The sequence below is a fragment of the Planococcus citri genome, chromosome 2 (genome assembly GCF_950023065.1).
Source record: "Planococcus citri chromosome 2, ihPlaCitr1.1, whole genome shotgun sequence".
Lineage (NCBI taxonomy): Eukaryota > Metazoa > Arthropoda > Insecta > Hemiptera > Pseudococcidae > Planococcus > Planococcus citri.
In genome coordinates, this window is record NC_088678.1 from 81,098,650 (window position 1) to 81,118,734 (window position 20,085).

The following is a 20,085-nucleotide window of genomic DNA, read 5'->3' on the forward strand; positions in this document are numbered from 1 at the left end:
GAAAACACACCGGTGATTAAAGCTTACACATGCGGACACACCGCTCACCGAAGCTGCGTAGAAGAAACTTACGGAAACCTTGAACACGATGCCTTAGTGGTCTACCATTGCGTAAAACAAGACTGCACCGGGACGCTACTTCTGGCTCAAAATTACGTAGAAGTAAAATTTGTGTACGCAGACCTTCTACTACGTGGATCCAGAGCTAATTATATAGGGCAGATTGCTCGCCTACACCGACAATTAGCAGACATGGAAAATACAAACCACCAGTTACGAACAACCAACCGTAACCTAACAGAAGAATGCAACGATTTAAGATCCGAATTAAACTTAAAAAATCGAGAAACCATTCCACAGCTTCGAAAAGAAATTGAAAAACTCACCATCGAATTGCGAAAGAATTCCGTCATCGAAACATTTACTCATCACCGGTCCATCCCGAAATGCGATATCATTGCAATCTTACGTAAGAAAACAGGACTTCCTGAAGTCATGGTAGAACTATTGAATGGATTAATTGCGAAAAACATTCATTTATGCCAAGACATAGAAGACCACCTGAAAACAGATGAAATATACGTTAGAGAGAATTTCCAGACCAGTTTAACTCGATACACTTGTACCAATGGCAAAGCAAGAGGAATAGACACATACTTCTTGAATGGTGTTCTCATACTCGGCGATGCAGCTAGCCATGATCTAGTATATCGATCACTGGATTCGTACAATGCCGCTCAATCTTATTGGGAAAATAATGAACTTTCCCAATACAGAATGACGATCAACTCGTTCCTAATGAATTTGAACATCTTCGTAAAGACACTTCCATCGACCGTACTGTTGTCATTTGGTGAATTCGATCTCACCGAAAACCAAACCGAAGATCAAACGCTCGCAAACATCAAAAGAGCAATTGACCATTTAGAATACCGCGGCGTACAGAAAGTATATCTTATGCCAACGCGATGTTCCAATCGACTTGATCTAAATTCGCTGCTACGAAGAAACGTCCGCGAGCGCATCAGGGAATTAAATAACAACGGATCCATTATCTATCTGCAAACAGTAGAAAATATAATCGACCAAAATGTACCCGAAGACAACCGTATTTTTAATCGAAAAAGCTACATCGAGACATTCTCATACCTTGCAGAATTATTCCAATGAGGATTCCAGTAAAACAATTCCAGAGGAAGAAACAAGCAGTTGTTGTTATCGAAACTGGGATATAACCTAATAATTAGATTTATTTCGTAAAACATCATATCAAATTTATTTTATTATGTTTGCACCATTTTAATAAGTTTAAAAAACCGAGAAGAGTATGTGTTAATTTTAAACAGAGAATAAATTTTTGTTTACGTTTCAAACCTCGTGATAATTATTTATGCGTACGTGACTCGAACACAGGTAACGTAAGCCACGCCCCCTACCGGCTGAAACACATGTAGCGATAAGGTTTGTTTTTGTTCAAGAAAAGACGAGTAAGCTATTTTAAGCTCAAAATGGTTGTTGTCATGGAACCTATGCTATCTTTCAATGAATTATTGGTGTAATGGTTTAAAGTACTGGTGATAAAATTTAAATTGAACTAAAAGCAGATTTCTCCCTGTTAATCAAAATGTCCAGGAAAGGAAAAAGTCAAAAGAGTAACGATGAAATTATCGACCTGATGAGTAGCCCTGAAGTAAGTCAAAAGTTTACGAAACACACTTTGAATTTAATCAGCACAGAATACTGAAATAAATTTTCATTTAACAGGAAGACAAAGTGAGAATCCTCATTCCATTTTGTGTAGTCTGTTCACGAATACTGACCAATGGCGAGGACACAGTAGCAAGCAAAATCTGCGGTCATGTAATGCACACAAAATGCATAAAGCGATACGTATACATAAGCTGTGACGGAAAGGAACGTTTCCCGATAGTAAAGTGTTTCGATGACCATTGCAAAAAACCATTTTCGAACGACGATTTGATCACGATCAATCTCAAATGCGAAGATGAAGAGAATGCAATCGCGGTTTACGTAAAACAAATAACAATTAAGGACCAACAGATTCACGAACATGAGCTTACTGTAGCTAGACTAAACGGCATACTTGAAGGAATAAAACACCGCAAACCCTCAACAGACGACAGGCATTGGTCTAATGTAAATAAAAAGGAAGACAACTTAAACTTACAGAAAAAAATCGAGGAAGACGATGCTGCACGTAAAAAAACGCAACCCATTTCGTAAAACATCTACCTCGAGCGGAACCTCCGACGAACGAGAAGATCTTAAACCATTCTCAAAACCATTTCCGGATAGAAAACTACCACAATCACGAGAAACCCAAACATCAAAAGAATACGAAGAAATTCGAAGCGAACTAAAACCATTCGATAAACCCTTTCCCGAAAAACGAGATCGAGAAGAGAAAACATACCGTAACACAGCGTCAACGATCCAAAGACCACGAAACGATCAATCTTTTAAGAAAGAATCCACTCGAGACCCCAGAAAGAGACGTGAAGCTGAGAGAAACGCTCAACCACATTGGCAAAATTATTCGTACGATGTTAACCCTAAGAAACACACTAACGCAGAAAAAAGAAGATTTTCAAATAATCAACAGGGTACGGAAGAAGGTGATCGGCATGAAACTCAAAACGAATGCAAAAGAATGCGACACAACGAGTCGAATCAAGTCTCACATTATGACGAAAATTACCAAAATAAAAAACCAGTAACTAATGAAACTTTGATATCCGAGTACGACCAAATACGACATGAATTCTTACTCGATGAAGTTGATGACCAAGAACCGCTACCACGATGGAACGTGCAATTCGATGCTGATTTTGTAATACATGACAGAACAATCATCAACCTACCCGTTGAATTCACGCTAAAGGCTTTATACAAACGATGTAATCAACAAGGATGGTCACTGGGCCAGGATATCGGTAACGAAGATGCAAAGGATTTTGAGTTACGGAAAACATTTGCATACGTAAAATTATATGACCAAACACGCCGCAGCAGCAAAACTACTCAATGCTATTTTCTAAATGACCATATGGTTATTGGCGACAGTTTTCTATATGGCATGATTCGACAACCAATAGTGGGAGAAAAATCTGATAGATTTGAAGTAGCCAACAGTGCTTTCACCGGTCCGTTTTTTTCGACACCGTTAGTTAAACGTCACATAGAAATGTTTATGAATCAACGAACACCACGCAAGATCCTATTATCTTTCGGATCTCACGACCTACGCATGGAATCAGACATCAATTCAACGTTTAATAATGTGACTCAACTTATCAAAATGATGATTAAAAGAGGGACGACTAACATTTTAATTATACCAACTTACGTAACACATCGCGTGGAAAGCATAAACCCCATAATGAATCGCACGAGATTATTCAATCATTGGTTAAAGAACACAGCTACTAGAATCAAAGGAGCTGAAATTAAATACATCGGAATTGCTGAGAAAATATTCAGGAAATATGATATTCCAGCTTATATAGATCACCACAAGAATCCATTCCCCATCTACCCGGCTTACTTCGAATTGATGTATTACCTGGCTCAAGATATCCAATAATTGCGTAAAACATTCCATTTTGATATGTTCAAATACCGTTACCTGTATCAATGTTATGAATTATGTATAATTTATCGTTATTTGTTTTATTTTCGTTCGTCCTTTTATTGGAAAGAAATCAATGTTATTTTGTGAATATCAGCTAATTTATAAGAAGTGATTCATCTAATTTAGTGAAACATAATCCTAGTATGCACATTATTCAAATAAAGAAGTACAACGCGTTTCGTCAGTTTAATCAATCTTCGCAAAAATGATGCACCACATCCACAGATAGTCGTCAAAATAGACATTAAAACCGGCAAGACATCAGCCACACTCGAGACTAACTAACGTTACAGCTTATCAACAAACGTTAAAATTTTGAAGTGACACCGTATGTTAAAGTCCATTATGAAAACATATTAGTAAAACATATTTAAAGTAGAAGAATTTATGCAGAAGTAGTAAGATTAATTGTAGAAAAACATCCAGTAGGAAGATACGAAAGGTAAGCTGTTTAAAACTAGCAACGTTGACAATATCAGTAGACCAGATATCTTACGTTAAAAAACACGTGTTACAGATCGTCGAAGAATAATTTTCGTAAAACAATGGAAGAAGAACGTGATCAATCGTTCTACGATACACCAATACCCAACTGTACAATCTGCGACAAAATATTAGCGGGTGACAGACATCGAGAAGTAACGGCAATCAGTCTATGGTGCAAACACTTAGTCCATCTCCAATGTGCGAAGGAAGCATCGATCCGATATGTCTCGGGAGTATATAAAGAACTAGAAATATTATGTGGAGCTCCTAAAGGAAATAATGATGAAAAATGTCGAGTCCCGAATCGTTTCATCGACTACAAAACGATAAATATATCTACGGTATCAATACCAACAGCGATTGGAGCGTACGTTACGGCGAATAGTTTACTCCAAAGCAATCTAAATAATGCCAACGAACGAATTACCACTCTAACTGAAAATCTACAAGAACATCAAATACAGATCCAACATTGGCAAGGGTTATACGAAGAAACTAAAAGAGACTACGATCGTCAAGAAGAATACTATAAAGACTTATCAAAAAGACTTTATGATTCTGAGTTTCGGTGCCAACAAATGGAGAATGAATTGAAAACTATCGGCTTGCGTAATACATACAATCTCGATGGTACGGTAAGAACCAACCAGCGGACTGTGGAACGAAGAGAAATTACATTAGAGAAGAACGGGAATATCACGATTTCGAATCAGAAAGAAAATGTGAAAACATCAACTTTTAATTCCACGTTCAATTTTAATGGCATTCCGGTAGATATTTCGAACATACCTTCTACATCGAGTGGATATATGCACGAAGAAGACTTATTACGTAAAACACCAACCGATAAACACGAAGCACAACCAGCAGACACTATAAAACGAGAAAGTAAAAAACCAACGTTGGAAGAACTGTTATACGAGCCAAAGGACTCGGATAATTATAAAGACTTTGATAATGAAGATTACACCGAAGTTCTTGATTACGAGAAAAATAGAACCCAAGAGATGATTTTACCAAGACGAAATGTACTCTTCTGGGATAACCTCTTCATACACAACGGCCAAAAAGTGAAACAGCCAGTAGTCCTAACGACTAGAGAATTGATGAAAGAGTGTGATGCAAAAAACCAGCACTTCGATTGGCCTCTAATACCGTCGAACATTCAATACCGACCAGTGAGACAATATCATTACGTGAGAATTTATGAGCACAACCAAACACAACTGTACTTCCTAAACAATTTCCTTACCATCGCAGACGGACTATTGTATGGAGCCATTAGAGAAGCCATTTTTGACACGGTACCGAAAAGACGATATGAAGAAAGTGCATTAGGAGGAGCATTTGTATCGACGGCTATGTTCAAGAGTAACATAGAATTTTGCGTAAAACAAATGCCAGAAAATGTTGCAGTATCGGCAGGCGCTCATGATCTAAGGCAGCAACGAAAGTTTCTATACGTAATTAACAATATGCGCCAGCTCCTCACTTTATTGGTTAAAAAGGGTGCAAGACGCATTCTATTAGTACCACAATACTATACGACGGCGACGAAAGAAACAGCTGCGATTAAAAACAAAACCATCCTATACAATCAGTGGTTAAGCAGTTTAGCAGGAAGGTATAATAACGTAACAATCGAGTATGCAGCCTACGCCGAAGATATATCAAGAATATACAACACGCCGACATACATTGATCGAAAAGCAAACGCTTTCCCTCTATTTCCAGCATATCTGGAAATGATAGCTGAAATGGCGAACTTCCTACATACAGAAGAAACAGAGTAACTAAAATTTTTCGTAAAACGTCAACCCAAAGGAAGAAGTAATCCGCCGATAGTATATTCGTTCATTATATTTTCGTAAACCATCAATCAATTTAACCTCATTCCAGAAGATTTACGTAAAACATCAAAGAACGTTCTGGGTTTCGTTGGTTGAATAAATCTTATCACTGTAATTTAGAGAATAAGAAGAAGATTCTAGTATCATTATTTGTTATCAATACCTAGAGAATAAGAGAAGTTTTCAATTGTCTTCATCGTTTTAGAAGAATAAAATTGTGTTATTACAAGTGATTCATGTTATTTACTACAAGATCAAACATTATTTTATTTTCATTTTTCATTGGAAAGAATTCGCTACACAACATCCGCATGAATAAAGCCAAAATAGATGCGAAGAAAACAGCACCACATCGTTAGTGACCAGCTAAAATAGATGGTAAACACACTTCATCAGATTATGAAATTATCTTATACATTGCAAAGTTACGAAAGATTTTATGAATACGAAAAGTGTTTAATTTGCGAAAACGTGACTTATTCAGTACAAATTTTACGATCAATCTCTGAAACTGTTTCTGAAAATTCAAATCTTCCCGATTAACGACAGGTAATAATTACTATCACAGTACTTCATCATAATTACTAGAAATTATTCTGAACAACACACGTGTGTTTTAGTGTTGAACAAATCAAGTCAACATGAGCACTATATCCAGCGAAGGATCGGACAACAGCGACGTAATTCTAATAGCCCGTGAAATCCCAGTTCCGAAGTGCATCATGTGCGATGAAATATTGTTAGGTCAACCGTCGAAACCAAAGATATTGATAAATCCGGAATGCCTACATACAATGCACGAAACCTGCGCAAAAAGAAGATTATTGCTAGAAATAGATGGAAAAATAGAGAAACAAACAGTACAATGCAAAGTCCACGATTGCGTAAAGACATACAATTTCGAAAATTTAAAATCCATTGAGATAGAAACGATTTCGGTGTCAACTGAGATGAATCGATTCAAGCTAAAAATTTCATCACTACAGCAAGAACTACAAACTGCCAAAGCTGAAATCGAGAAACAGGAAAACAAGCTACGTAAACAACAAGGAGAAATAACAAACCTTCAAAACGTCATTGACTTCTTAAAAACCAAAATTGCGACGAATGAAAATTCCACCTTCGATATTAACAACTCTCAACCATCTACATCCACTGGCATACACCACGAAAGTAGATCCTTGCGTAAAACATCCAAACAACAAAACAATGACACGGTCGACAAATCAAACGATGAAAAGAAATTGAAACCGATCAACGAGAAGCTAGAAACAATTGAAGTCAAACCAGAAGAAGACAACGACGCAGATTTAATTCAGAATGAAGCCGAAGATAAACTGATCACACCATCGTACCCAGCTCTCACCATTTTAAAAAGAAGACCAACCATCATGGAATTAGATTTTGAAGTACATAACGGAAACCAAATACGATTACCAGTCGACATAACAACGAAGTACCTACATGAGGAATGCAGAAAAAGTGGTTTTACTTTTAATGAACCTTTACCTCAAGATTTAAGAAATACATTCAAGATCATTGAAAAATGGAATCATATTCGAATTGCAAAACACCTCCCAAATGGTGAAATTGTATACATGCTGAATAAATTCATGGTCATCGGTGACAGTTTAGCTCTAGGATTAGTAAGAGATGCCATAAGCAAATTTCGTAAAACTCAATGCGTAAAAAGCAAATTTATGGGAGCCATGGTTTCTACACCATTACTAAAGAGGAACGTAAAGGATCATTTGAAAATCGTTACGGAAGGAGTAATTGTGTCAGCAGGAGCCCATGACTTACGAAAAGAAAAAAATGTAAAACACGCGATGAACAACATGAGACAGCTGATTTCCGTACTGATCGAAAAAGGATGCAAACGCTTATTAATTATACCGCAATATACCAGTTATGCAACGAAGGAAACACGCAGATTTAGACAAAGAACAATTACATACAATCAATGGCTTAAAACATTAGCGGGAAAATACTCAAACATATGGATCAAATATGCAGAATGCGTGGACGAGATCGATACCAAATATCCAGTCCCAAGGTATATTGATGAGAACGGCAACCCTTTCCCAGTGTTCATGGCATACCTAGACATAATCCTACATATTGCGTATCATGTACACAGCAGCGAAAAATTCTACTAATGAAATTTTCGTAATACATCTCAGAAAACAAGATACGTCAGATTAATTGATATTTCTCGATGCTTGAATACTCAATTTTCATTTTACGTAAAACATTCAAGTAGAGTTATTGATGTAACTTTAGGTGTACCGTTATCGTAATTATAAGAAAGAAGATTATATTCCGTTTATTTCTATTTTACTCAGCCGTAATTAAAAATAATCATTTGTTCACGTAATTTTACATATGAAAATAAAAATAAAAAATCATCGCTAAAACACGCTATAGTTCTTATTTAACATCATAGAAGGGTAAAAGGCAAAAGCCCAACTAGTCAGAGCAGCTTCATCTGTTAACAAAAACCTAAAATGGGTATTCCCAACGATAACCGGCTGATTGTATAATCTTCAAGAAATATTTTGCTACATTTCTACTCAGCATCGACAACAGTGAAGCACGAAATACGAGTAAAATTTTCTCTAGTGGCGTAAGTAAAAGAAAATTTACATCAAGACAATTCCATTTATTTACATCAACAATTTCCGTAAGTACAGATTCATTTGTAACAGTAAAAATTACACAAAACAGCATGAAAATTAATGTAATACAAAATACACGAAATTTAACGAATACCCATGATGTTGACAGAAAATGGATAGCAGAATAGTGAATATCGTGTCTTGCTCATCATGTAATCAATCACTGGCTGAGCCCCCGATCGTCGAGCAAATAGAAAATCCTCTCGTAGCAACCACGTGCACGCATCTGTATCACCTGCAGTGTTTGAAAGACGTAATAGATATTGCTCCACCTGGTGCTGTAAAATGCGTATTCCCTAGATGTGACCAAGAAATCCAACCAGACACTCATTATTTCGTAAAAGGTAACATGAAGCAAATTACCATGATAGATGAATTTCGTAACACACCATCTTTCCTCGTAAGTCGAATCAAAGAACTAGAAGAAGAAAATCAAGAATTACGTAAAACAAATACATCACAAGAAATAGAAATTCAACGCATCAATAATAAAGCTAAACAAAGTATTCAAAAGATTATTGACCTGAAAGCAATCACGAAAACAGTAGAATTTTCAACACCAGCACCGAAACTCGAGGGAATTAAACATGACTCACCGTTGTCCGAAGAGAATAATCGTACTGATGACGACGGAGAAATGCTTGAGATGAATTTCACCCCTTCATATGAATGCATGTCTGATGAAGATAAAAAATCAACGAACTCGAAGATAGCAAAAGAAGACATCCAAGAATTATCACCTATAAAACAAAGAACAAAAGATAAATCTCCAATTACTAAAAAAGCGAACAGTACTATAATCAAAATAAGACAAAGCAGCAATGATCGTAAACAGTTGTCACCGAAGAAAAAATCACCAGAACGCAAAAAATTAATAACACCGCCACGTAGCAAATCTCCAACTAAATCAACAATCACACGTATTCGCCCTACGTCTCCGGTATACAAACGACCATACGTAAAACCAAATTATTCTAGCTATCGATATTCAACACGCATACCGAGAACACCATTAGGATATAACAGAAGACATGAATTAAGAAAACAAGATTACGAAAGACGCAACTCGAAACGCTATGAATCTCTGATGATTTATCCATCTTCTAAATGTTACCCTAAACCTGGACAATTTGCGGCGATTAAGACAATCAAACATTTACGTAACTCGATAACAATAGATACCTATGCAGAAAAAAGAGCTCAAACAGTATATTTACCGATTAACTACACTTTATTTCGAAAAGAGCTGGAAAATTTCAGTTACCCGCTAATGAACAGAGCACCAAAAGAAGTATACAATAACATACGCCCGATCAAAGATCATCTATTTCTCAGAAGTTTTTCAATGACAGTTGGAAATGGTGGTTCTGAAACAATCTTCTTGATTCAAAATCATTTCATGATTGGAGATGGAGCAATCCAACAAATTGTCCACACAGCCGTAAAAGCAGATCCCAGTTATGTAGATGCGATGAAATTTAATGACTTCATACAGCCAAACATCTCCGTTGACCAACTCGAACGCAATATTGACAAACACCTTCTAAAATCAACGCGAGGTATAATAATGTCGGTAGGCCACAAAGACCTCATGGATGGGACCTGTGAAGAAAAGTTAAAATCTCAGTATTTACGATTAATAAATACTTTGGAACGCAAAGGAGCTGAAACAATAGTGATATTACCTCCAATCCTGTTAAAAGAGTTTAAGGATCAAGGTTCTAAATTACGAGATTGGCTACAAAGAACAGCACATGAAAGACAGGAAACAGTAACATACGTAAGACAAGCGGAATCCATACTTGACCGATCCACTCCAATTGAAAAAGGTGAAAACGAAGCGCCGACAATGATACAACATATCATTCTAGAACTGATCCTGGGTCTCATTCCATTCCTCACCGAATAAAAATTCACACATTGAACCATTTCGAAAATCTTCTGATCCTATGAAACAATTTGACACAAAGTATTCAAACATTTCACATTGCGTAACACAAGAGAAATATACTTCCCGTAATGATTGTTCACAAATGGTTTCAACTGAAATGAAGATTAATCCAAGATATTATTCACCATCAAGATAGAAACCTGAAACAGAAAAACAGAAACACATTATTAGTTGCAAATAATTCAAAAATTTCGTAAAACACATACTTGTACTATTTATTATTTTATCTTTTAAGCAAGAAGCATTGTAAAATTTTTTTTTTCTCTTATCAGTAAGCAGTGTTATCTATTTTTTTATTTTTTTTATTTCACAAATTATGTATTTTAATATGTTTTTACCTAGTACAGTTTCCATTTTATCCATTCATTCATTTCTCGGAAGGTCCATGTTCAAGCGTAATAACCAAATGTTGACATAATTCGGGGCAGAAGAAGAGGAGATCGCAATCATCTCTTAATTTGAGAATTTATGTAAACACTATGCCATTACACAAACTCGGGGCATATGTAGAGACAGATTGTGATGCATTTTCGGTCGCGTATGCGAGAGAAATTCGTTCTGCCTCTAGCCAACATTAAAGATAGTTTCGTAATACGACACCTAGCGGATTAGTTCACTCTATACTTCGTAACGAGAGAACATACGCTAGAGAAATCAGTCATTTGGCGACTCCCGATGATAAAACATCGGATATCAATGTTCCGGAGATGGTATAGGACCACCTATACCATGCTATTTGCGTAAATCTAATGGACTAAATTAGTAGCACAAGTCCAGTCATATACGAAATATGAACTGGTGAAGCAAGTGATCTATTTCGAATATGTTCTGTGTTCCAGTTACGTTGATAGAGTCGTTCAGATGCACTCGGGTCCAGGAGTTATTACGTAAAACATCTGTGGATCCTTATTGTAAATCTCATCTTAATGAGTAACATATATGGACCTTCCCACATCCGTGTACTGTTCCCTATTCCCCGTGGTGATGTGCTTTGCACTTTTAAGGCATAAACGCCATCTCTTTCTTTCCGTAATACTGTACAGGCCAGTATGAATAATATAGCTTGAGTAAGTTGTAATTATGTACTTGAATACAATACATTGAATTACAACTGAAGATGTGTTTTATTTTGTAAGATAAATTATTAGATAATTGTCTGTGTGGTATACGTAAATACACTCAGTGTCCGAAAAGTAGGTAACGAGGCGGTAAGTCGCCAGGTACCTACGAAGCTCTCAGAAGCTAGGTACTGCTAGACCTCAAGTAGGTAGCTAGCATATGTGAGACCTATACATGGAGATGTGCTTGTAACAGCATCATCGTAATGTGCAGAATATTTCTCCACAGCCTTCAGTAGATTTTTGAAACTTAAAATTTCCCCAACATTAATTTATCAAATGGAGTTGGCAAGATTAAATTTACTTCGCAGACTACATGGTGGTTTCAAATGGTTTTGAAGCTTCCAGCTACTTTTAGGAAATTTCAATTTTCCAAAAAAACGTCAAAAAACCTTTCAAAAAGTTGCAAGAGGCTCCAAAACGACTTGAAATCCACCTGCAGTCGACTTCGTAGCGTATTGAAATTAGTTTGCAGAATGAATTTCGACTCTACCTCTTAGTTTGATGATATTTTGGGGAAATTTCAAGTTTCAAAAATCTACTGGAGGCTCCGGTAATTTTCAAAAAAGTTGTTGGATGCTCTAAAATGACTTGAAATCCACCAGAAATCGTTTTCAGAGGGTGTTAAAATTGGAGTGTAGAGTAAATTTTAGCTTTCCATCTCCATTTTGATGAAATTTTGTGAAAATTTAAAGTTTCAAAAATCTGCTGGAGGCTTTAGGAATTTTCAAAAGTCGCTGGAGGAGCCGAAACGACTTGAAATTCGCCTACAGTACTTCGTAGCGTATTGAAATTACTTTTTAGAATAAATTTTAGCTTTACAACTCCAATTTGATGGAATTTTGTGGGAATTCCGAGTTTCAAAAATCTGCTGGAGGCTCCATGAATTGCTCAAAACGAGTTGAAATCGTTTCCAATCGATTTGTCATGTCGAAAATAGGGCATATCCCAAATTTCAGCTTTCTTGGTCAATTTGGTAAAATTTTGAATTTTTTCCCTCATTTTTGGCCTAAATTCGATTTTCAAAAATTCACCAAAAATCGAAAAACGCACTTTAGCACTTGAAATTTTGACAGGTGATAAATTTTTGCATGATCTTTCGATCTACCTTTGTAAAGTTTGAAAAAGTTCGTGCAAGTCCTATGTTAAAACGCAAAATCTGCAATTTCGGCTGACCTGTCAATCAAAATGGCCGCCATTTTGATTGGCAAGTTTGCTTTAAAATGTTCCTAAGGATGTCCCCTTTAAAAAAACGTTGTCCCCGAGGATCGGCGGGGGGGGGGGGGTGCAATTATTCCTATTGTCATATGCCGGACTATAAGTTTTCAATTATTTTATCATTTTTTATGTTTCCTTTTCAATACGTTTTCATAATATTTTGTGAACATTGCAACAATTTATGTTGAAATTTTACCAGTTTTGAGCAATTTTGAATACTTACCTTTAATAGTTTTTAGGTAAGTATTTTTAAGTTTGTTTCAGCATTTTTCTGCCATAATTTGTGCAATTTTCACTAAATTTCAGCAAATTTTGTTTAATTTTTTTCAAATCCTTTATTGTAATTTTTAATGTTTTATTTCTTTTTTTTTTGTTTTGAAAGTATTTTCATAAACGTGAACGTTTTATGCAATATTTTTCAATTTGACCAAATCTCATCAGTTTATGATATTTTTTATGAATTTTTTGGACGTCTTATGCAAACTTTGCTAAAAATTCATCAAGTTTGGGTCAATTTGAAAGTTTTTAATCCGGAAGTAGGTATGTATTTTCATTTTTTATAACGTAGGTACAAATGCATTGCAATTTTTCCTTAATTCGGCCAAATTTAAAAATTTATAAATAATTTTAAATGGTTTCAATGTTGTATTTTTGATTTTTTTTTCAAATGTTTTCAACATGTTTTACTTATATACTTATACAAATTTTATTAGAATTTCATCAGTTTTTAGTCATCGAAGATGATTTTGAACAGCTTTGAATTTAAGATGAGCAAATTTTTCAAAAATTTGAAGGTCTAATAATCTGCTTGAGACTCCAACGCGATTAGAAACCATCATAATCGATTCGGGAAGTCAAAAATAGAGTAGTTATTGGTGCAACTAAACAAAAACGTCATTTTTAATTTATTAATACAATCGAGGCCAATGTGCTCTGTGACTGTGAACACAACTTTTTTTTTGAGAACATTTAGATACTTACCTATTAACAAAAGTTGCATTATGTTCTAACTACGTTGATAGGTATGTACATAATTTCAAAATAAATAGAAGGCGTTATAGTTCCAACTTTGAATCAACCTTTGAAGTTGAACCTAAAAAATTGGCATATTTTTCACTTTTTAAAAAAGAGATGCAATCATATTATTTTAAGCTTAGGGTCAACCATATTTTAAATTGGTGAAATCATCAATAATGTAGCGCGATCTCTTAATATTTGAGATTCAACCGCTTCTGCTTGAAATTTTTCGAAAATTGGAAACTCCAAGACCTGGTCATCACTTTTATCAGTCAAATTTAGGATCTCGAAAGACAAATTTTAACCAAATTTCAATAGATAAGACTACGTACTTTTTTCTCAAAAAATTCCTAAATAGTTTTTTTTTTTTGAAAATTTGAATTACTTATTTAACATTTTGACATTTTAAGCTTCAAAAATGGAGTGGAAAGATTTAAGGTTCGCAAAATAAAAATCTCTTCTGAAAATTGTCTAAAAAAAAAAAAAACAAAACCAAAAACCGAGGCAAAAATTGAATTTATTTCAAATTGTCGTGTTAGATATTTAAGTTTAGACTTATCAGGGCTTTTCCTGATGTTTTAAAATTAAAAATATAATTTTTTGAAGTATTTATTTTGAAAATGTTTGAATTTTGGTTGAATTTTATTTCATCAGTAAAAATTATTTAAAGAAATGAATTCAGGACTCGTAAACTCTTCGAAACCCACATTTTCAGTGTAAAAACATGTCCACAACTTATTCTAATAAATTGGTATAGGGTTTCAAGTGACCTCTTTGTAGTCAGTGAGGTCCTGATACACAGTAGGTATCATTGTAGCCTTGCCTGCACTCGAATCGCCTGCATCATTCAAAAAGCGACGACACTCTCAGCCAAATAATAATAAAATTACAACAATTATCGCCACAAATGTCCGAATTAATGATATTCCAGCGATCTCGACTATTTTTAATGTTCATCATAATGGCACCGCGCGTCCATCGTCATGGGTATTATTGTATATTCAACAGCGTGGCCCCGTTAAATCGTAATTTCACACTTTATAAACCTAGTATGTACTTTGCTTTTTCGGTAGACGAAATAAAGAGATTCACATTTGTAACGCTATATAGCATTTCGCCAGTCATATTAAACTGTAAGGATCGCACATTAAGTAATGGCTTCGTACACATATAAACGATTCGATTAGCAGCTGGCCTTTGTGGACTCGTGCATTTGGAATATAAGAGCAAAGAGCCTGCGGTCGGTCATACAAATACGAGTACGATGTAGTTTTATTTGTACGGGTATATACTATAGGCTAATTATATGGCGTATATTTAGCATCGTATTACCATTAATAAGCTTAAATATCAGTTTCTAACGTTTTAAATAAACATCGGTTTGTGATTTTTGTTTTTTATTTTTATTTCGTAGGGTGATACGAATTTCTTGGATATGGAGATGAACGATGCAGCTCCAGCATTGTCACCGGTATCGCAGGCGAAATTAGACAATTATGGGAGTGATGATAAAGTCAGAGAAAAGTTCCAGCAGACGTATGGAACATTACCAGCTTCCATTAGTGAGTATTTTACGTGTGCTTTTTATCCCAATCTGCGATTCGATTCGATTGGTATTGATTTGTTCATTTGCAAAATTAACTTAGGTAATTTGAATAAAAAAAAAAAAAAAAAAAAAAAAAAAAGTACTTACCTTCCTTAACTTAGGCTATCAGTGTGATAATTTGCAGTATAGATGTTGATATAGGTTATTATGCGTACGTAAGTATGCAAATTTTATTTTTTCGTGTTACTTTTTTAAAAGTTGAATGAAAAGTTCATTGTAAAGGTGATAAAATTATGAATGTACACGAATGGTTCAAGTAATACAGAGCTGAATTTTCAATGAAACCACATTTCATATACCTTGAATATAGGTATACTTATCTATAAATAGATTTGAAACAATGTATTAGCAATTAAGCGTAATAAATCCAATTTAAAACGAGAATGCAGTCGTAATAAACGATCGAATGATGATTACAAACCGTGAAAAAGATGAGCTCGAAAGTTGGATAATTTTTCGATAAATTTTCGCATAATATTATAAAATAGAAACTTTATATTTCTGTATTAAAGGCCTACGAGGGTGAGGTACATATATTATTATAAGGATGTTTCGAGATGTTAGATGCTTTTACCATTGGTCACACTAATAAACTTGTCATGTCACAAAAACAAAAACAAAAAGCTTGGGTGGTCCGAATGTATACCTAAGCTATTGTTTTTGCTACCGAAGGCTTTGCCTTCGGCTTTTATTGACGCTTCGAGAACATGCTAATTATGTAATGAAAAACAATACCTAGGTAACCAAAGAGAACACGGGTCATTAATGAAACTCGTCTATGATCGTAATATACTCGTACCTTTCAGATGTACGAGCTTATGTGTACCTATGTCTTGATTAGCTCTCGATATGATTTTTTTTTCTTTTTTTCTTCTTTTTTTATTATTGTATGCAAAGCATCAGTAGGTACCTTCGTTCAACGTGTGGTACGGATATGAGTCATGGTTTTCATAATATCACCATGCTATAGTTTTAATTAACAGTAACAAAACATATTGTGGCCACCACATACGATTTTTCTATCCATCTATCTATCTCCTAGTCCTATATGTAATGTGAAACGCCGAGCAATTAATATTTCACGTAACCTTGAATAAGACGTTATAAAACAGATAGAGTGTCGATGGTACATCACTATTTCTTAACACATTCAATGTACATATATGCTACTGTAGATTCTTATATGTACATTTGTAATAATGTGTTATAAATTAATCGTTTAAAAGTGCTACCGAATCGATACTTCAGTGGTACTTATACAGATCGATACGATAAAAATATCGTTTTATTAATAATGGTCACCCTTGTGTTATTTTTTTTGCGGTACAGCGTTTGACTCTTAAAGTTTTTATAGGTCATAGGTGATGTGAACTTTGATGATCAGTTCGGCTTTTCAAAAATTATCAAATCGAATATTTTTGACAACCGGAAAATGTTTAATAATTTGAGAAATAAATAAACGTATGGTTATGTTTGTAAATTAAAAGTTACATTGTTGCAAGTTGCAATGTTTTATTTGTAAAGTACAATTAGAAATGCCTCGTTTGGTGATTGAATATTTTGACCTGTAGATTTGTCTCGGCGTACACTTAAAATTATTTAGGAGAATTGTTTCCTTGTCTCGAGTCTCGAGGTACCTACCTATTTATTTTCGCGAAATTCAGATGCAAGTGGTAAATTTTTATTCCTTTTGAACCCGTTTTCGAACGAGTCCTTGGTTTTTGAAACTGGTTCAATGGTTTTCAGTCTACCATTTAATTGGTTTTATTATGAAAATGTGGATGCATTCGGGGAAAAGAATGATCAAAAAATATTGTAATTGTGTACGGAACGACTTGAAGGTTGTTAAAAATATCAAAAGTGCAAATCATTTCAATGTAGATATTTTCAATGAGTAAAATCAATAATTAAAATCAAAGATAGCATATTGAAATGTCAAAAAATCCCTACATCAGTTACATGTGGAATTTGCCAGTGTTGAAAGATTCTTTTTTTTTTTTAAATTTTAAAATTAAGTTACATAAATAGTCCAGGAAAATTAGACGAAAAAAAAAGAGTCATTGGGAAAAGTGAGGTAGAAAGCTGAATTTTGGTATACTGATCCATTTTTATGTGCTGAACACGAATCTGATGAGTCCCCGCTCGTCCCTGGTGAGCTTTCTCCCCTATTGTGGATCTAAGCCCCCCAAAACCAGTTTTTTTGCAATTTTCTCCCCCGCATTGCACTTTAGCGAAAAATGAGGTTATATACAAGAATCTACATCAAATTTCCGATCTGATGATATATCAACTGTAGTTCTACCCCCAAGGGGGGTGGAGCTGGACTGGAACCATTCAAATGAGAGGGGTTTTCTAAAAAACACAAAAAAACTATCGGCGCATAGGAGGGGTGAAACGGCTCCCGAGAGCGTTCGGGTTGATACTAGCATGGAATGTGGGTACCATCGAGAAACTACCGCGTGAAAAATTTCAGATCCACACCACCTCCCCTTTTTGGGGAACCTTCCTTTTTTGAAATTTCAATAATACTTTTCTCAGCTCCATTTCAACCGATTTTGAAAATTTTTCTGGAAGTTATGTATATTCTCAGTAGGTATCTCCACAAAAATTTTCATTTCCCTCCCCTTATATTTACCCCTCAAAAAAATGGTGTTTTTTTCATTTTTTTACAATCAAGATTGCAAGGTACAATTTTGGAAACACGTTTTTTGGATGTATTTTTGGCCCCTAAACATCATACACTATATTAGAAATTTTTGCTTTGGTGCGCCGTGGTGAAAACTTGGAATAATGTATCGTAGGGGGTGAGGGGGGGGAATGGGAATTTCGAGAAAAATAACTATCAATGAGTAGGGTATCGTTTTCATATGATTCGATACCGCTGAGCACGAATATGACCTTAGATTTTCTGCTAGACTCACCTACCCCTCTCCAGAGCCCCTCAGCCCCCCCCCCCATTTTCACGATTTTCGAAGTGAAGTTACTTTGATGACATTGGTGTCGTTTTCATATGATTCGACACCGCTGAGCACGAATATCGACTTCAGATTTTCCACTACACTCACCTACCCCTCTCCAGAGCCCCTTCAGCCCCCCTCAATTTCCACAAATTTCGAAATAACGTTATTTTTATGACATTGATGTCGTTTTCATATGATTCGATACCGCTGAGCACGAATATGACCTCAGATTTTCTGCTACACTCACCTACCCCTCTCCAGAGCCTCTCACCCCCCCCCCAATTTCCACGATTTTCGAAATAAAGTTATTTTGATGCCATTGATGTCGTTTTCATATGATTCGATACCGCTGAGCACGAAAATGACCTCAGATTTTCTGCTACACTCACCTACCCTTCTCCAGAGCTCCTCAGCCCCCTCCAAATTTTCACGATTTTTGAAATAAAGTTATTTTGATACTCGAGTATGTACGAGTATGTATGTATTTTATAATTCAATGACTACCTACATAAAAAATCACAAGAAAAAATATGGTAACGAAATACTGATAAAAAAAAGCAAAGAATGTTATTTGTGATTCACTTAATCGTCATCATCACTAATGTCATCATCTATGGTGTAACTTTCGTCACTGGAATAGCTGTAATCGTCATTTTCGAGGTCATAATTGCTATCATCTTCGTCGGGGTCCACACCCCTCGAGGGAGAGCCATGTGCTGCAGCTCATTCTATGAGAAATTTTATGTACAATAACAATGAACTTATGTAATTCTACCATAGCAATGAAACCAACATCATCAAAATAACTTTATTTCGAAAATCGTGAAAATGGGGGGGGGGCTGAGGGAGCAATGAAACCAACATCATCAAAATAACTTTATTTCGAAAATCGTGAAAATGGGAGGGGGCTGAGGGGCTCTGGAGATGGGTAGGTGAGTGTAGCAGAAAATCTGAGGTCATTTTCGTGCTCAGCGGTATCGAATCATATGAAAACGACATCAATGTTATCAATATAACTTTATTTCGAAAATCGTGGAAATTGAGGGGGGGCTGAGGAGCTCTGGAGAGGGATAGGTGAGTCTAGCAGAAAATCTGATGTCATATTCGTGCTCAGCGGTATCGAATCATATGAAAACGATACCCTACTCATTAATAGTTATTTTTCTCGAAATTCCCATTTCACCCCCCCACCCCCCTACGATACTTTATTCCAAGTTTTCACCACGGTGCACCAAAGCAAACATTTCTAATATAGTGTATGATGTTTAGGGGCCAAAAATACATCCAAAAAACGTGTTTCCAAAATTGTACCTCGCAATCTTGATTGTTAATAGGCATAAAAAAATGAAAAATAACGCCATTTTGAGGGGAAAATATGAGGGGAGGGGTTTGAAAATTTTTGTGAGGATACCTACTGAGGATATACATAACTTCCAGAAAAGTTTTCAAAATCGGTTGAAATCGAGCTGAGAAAAGTATTATTTAAATTTCAAAAAAGGAAGGTTCCCCAAAAAGGGGAGGTGGTGTGGATCTGAAATTTTTCACGCGA

General features: G+C 35.4%; 1 protein-coding gene across 4 annotated transcripts in view; it reads left to right on the plus strand.

The window, feature by feature from the left end:
* LOC135837995 (uncharacterized) overlaps positions 1-20,085 on the plus strand; it is an 84,071-nt gene that overhangs the window by 59,774 nt on the left and 4,212 nt on the right. For all 4 annotated transcript variants that reach the window (XM_065353467.1, XM_065353468.1, XM_065353469.1 and 1 more), the window contains exon 2: positions 15,385-15,532. In XM_065353467.1, coding sequence (XP_065209539.1) covers positions 15,385-15,532 — 148 coding nt within the window. The remainder of the gene's footprint in view (positions 1-15,384; positions 15,533-20,085) is intronic.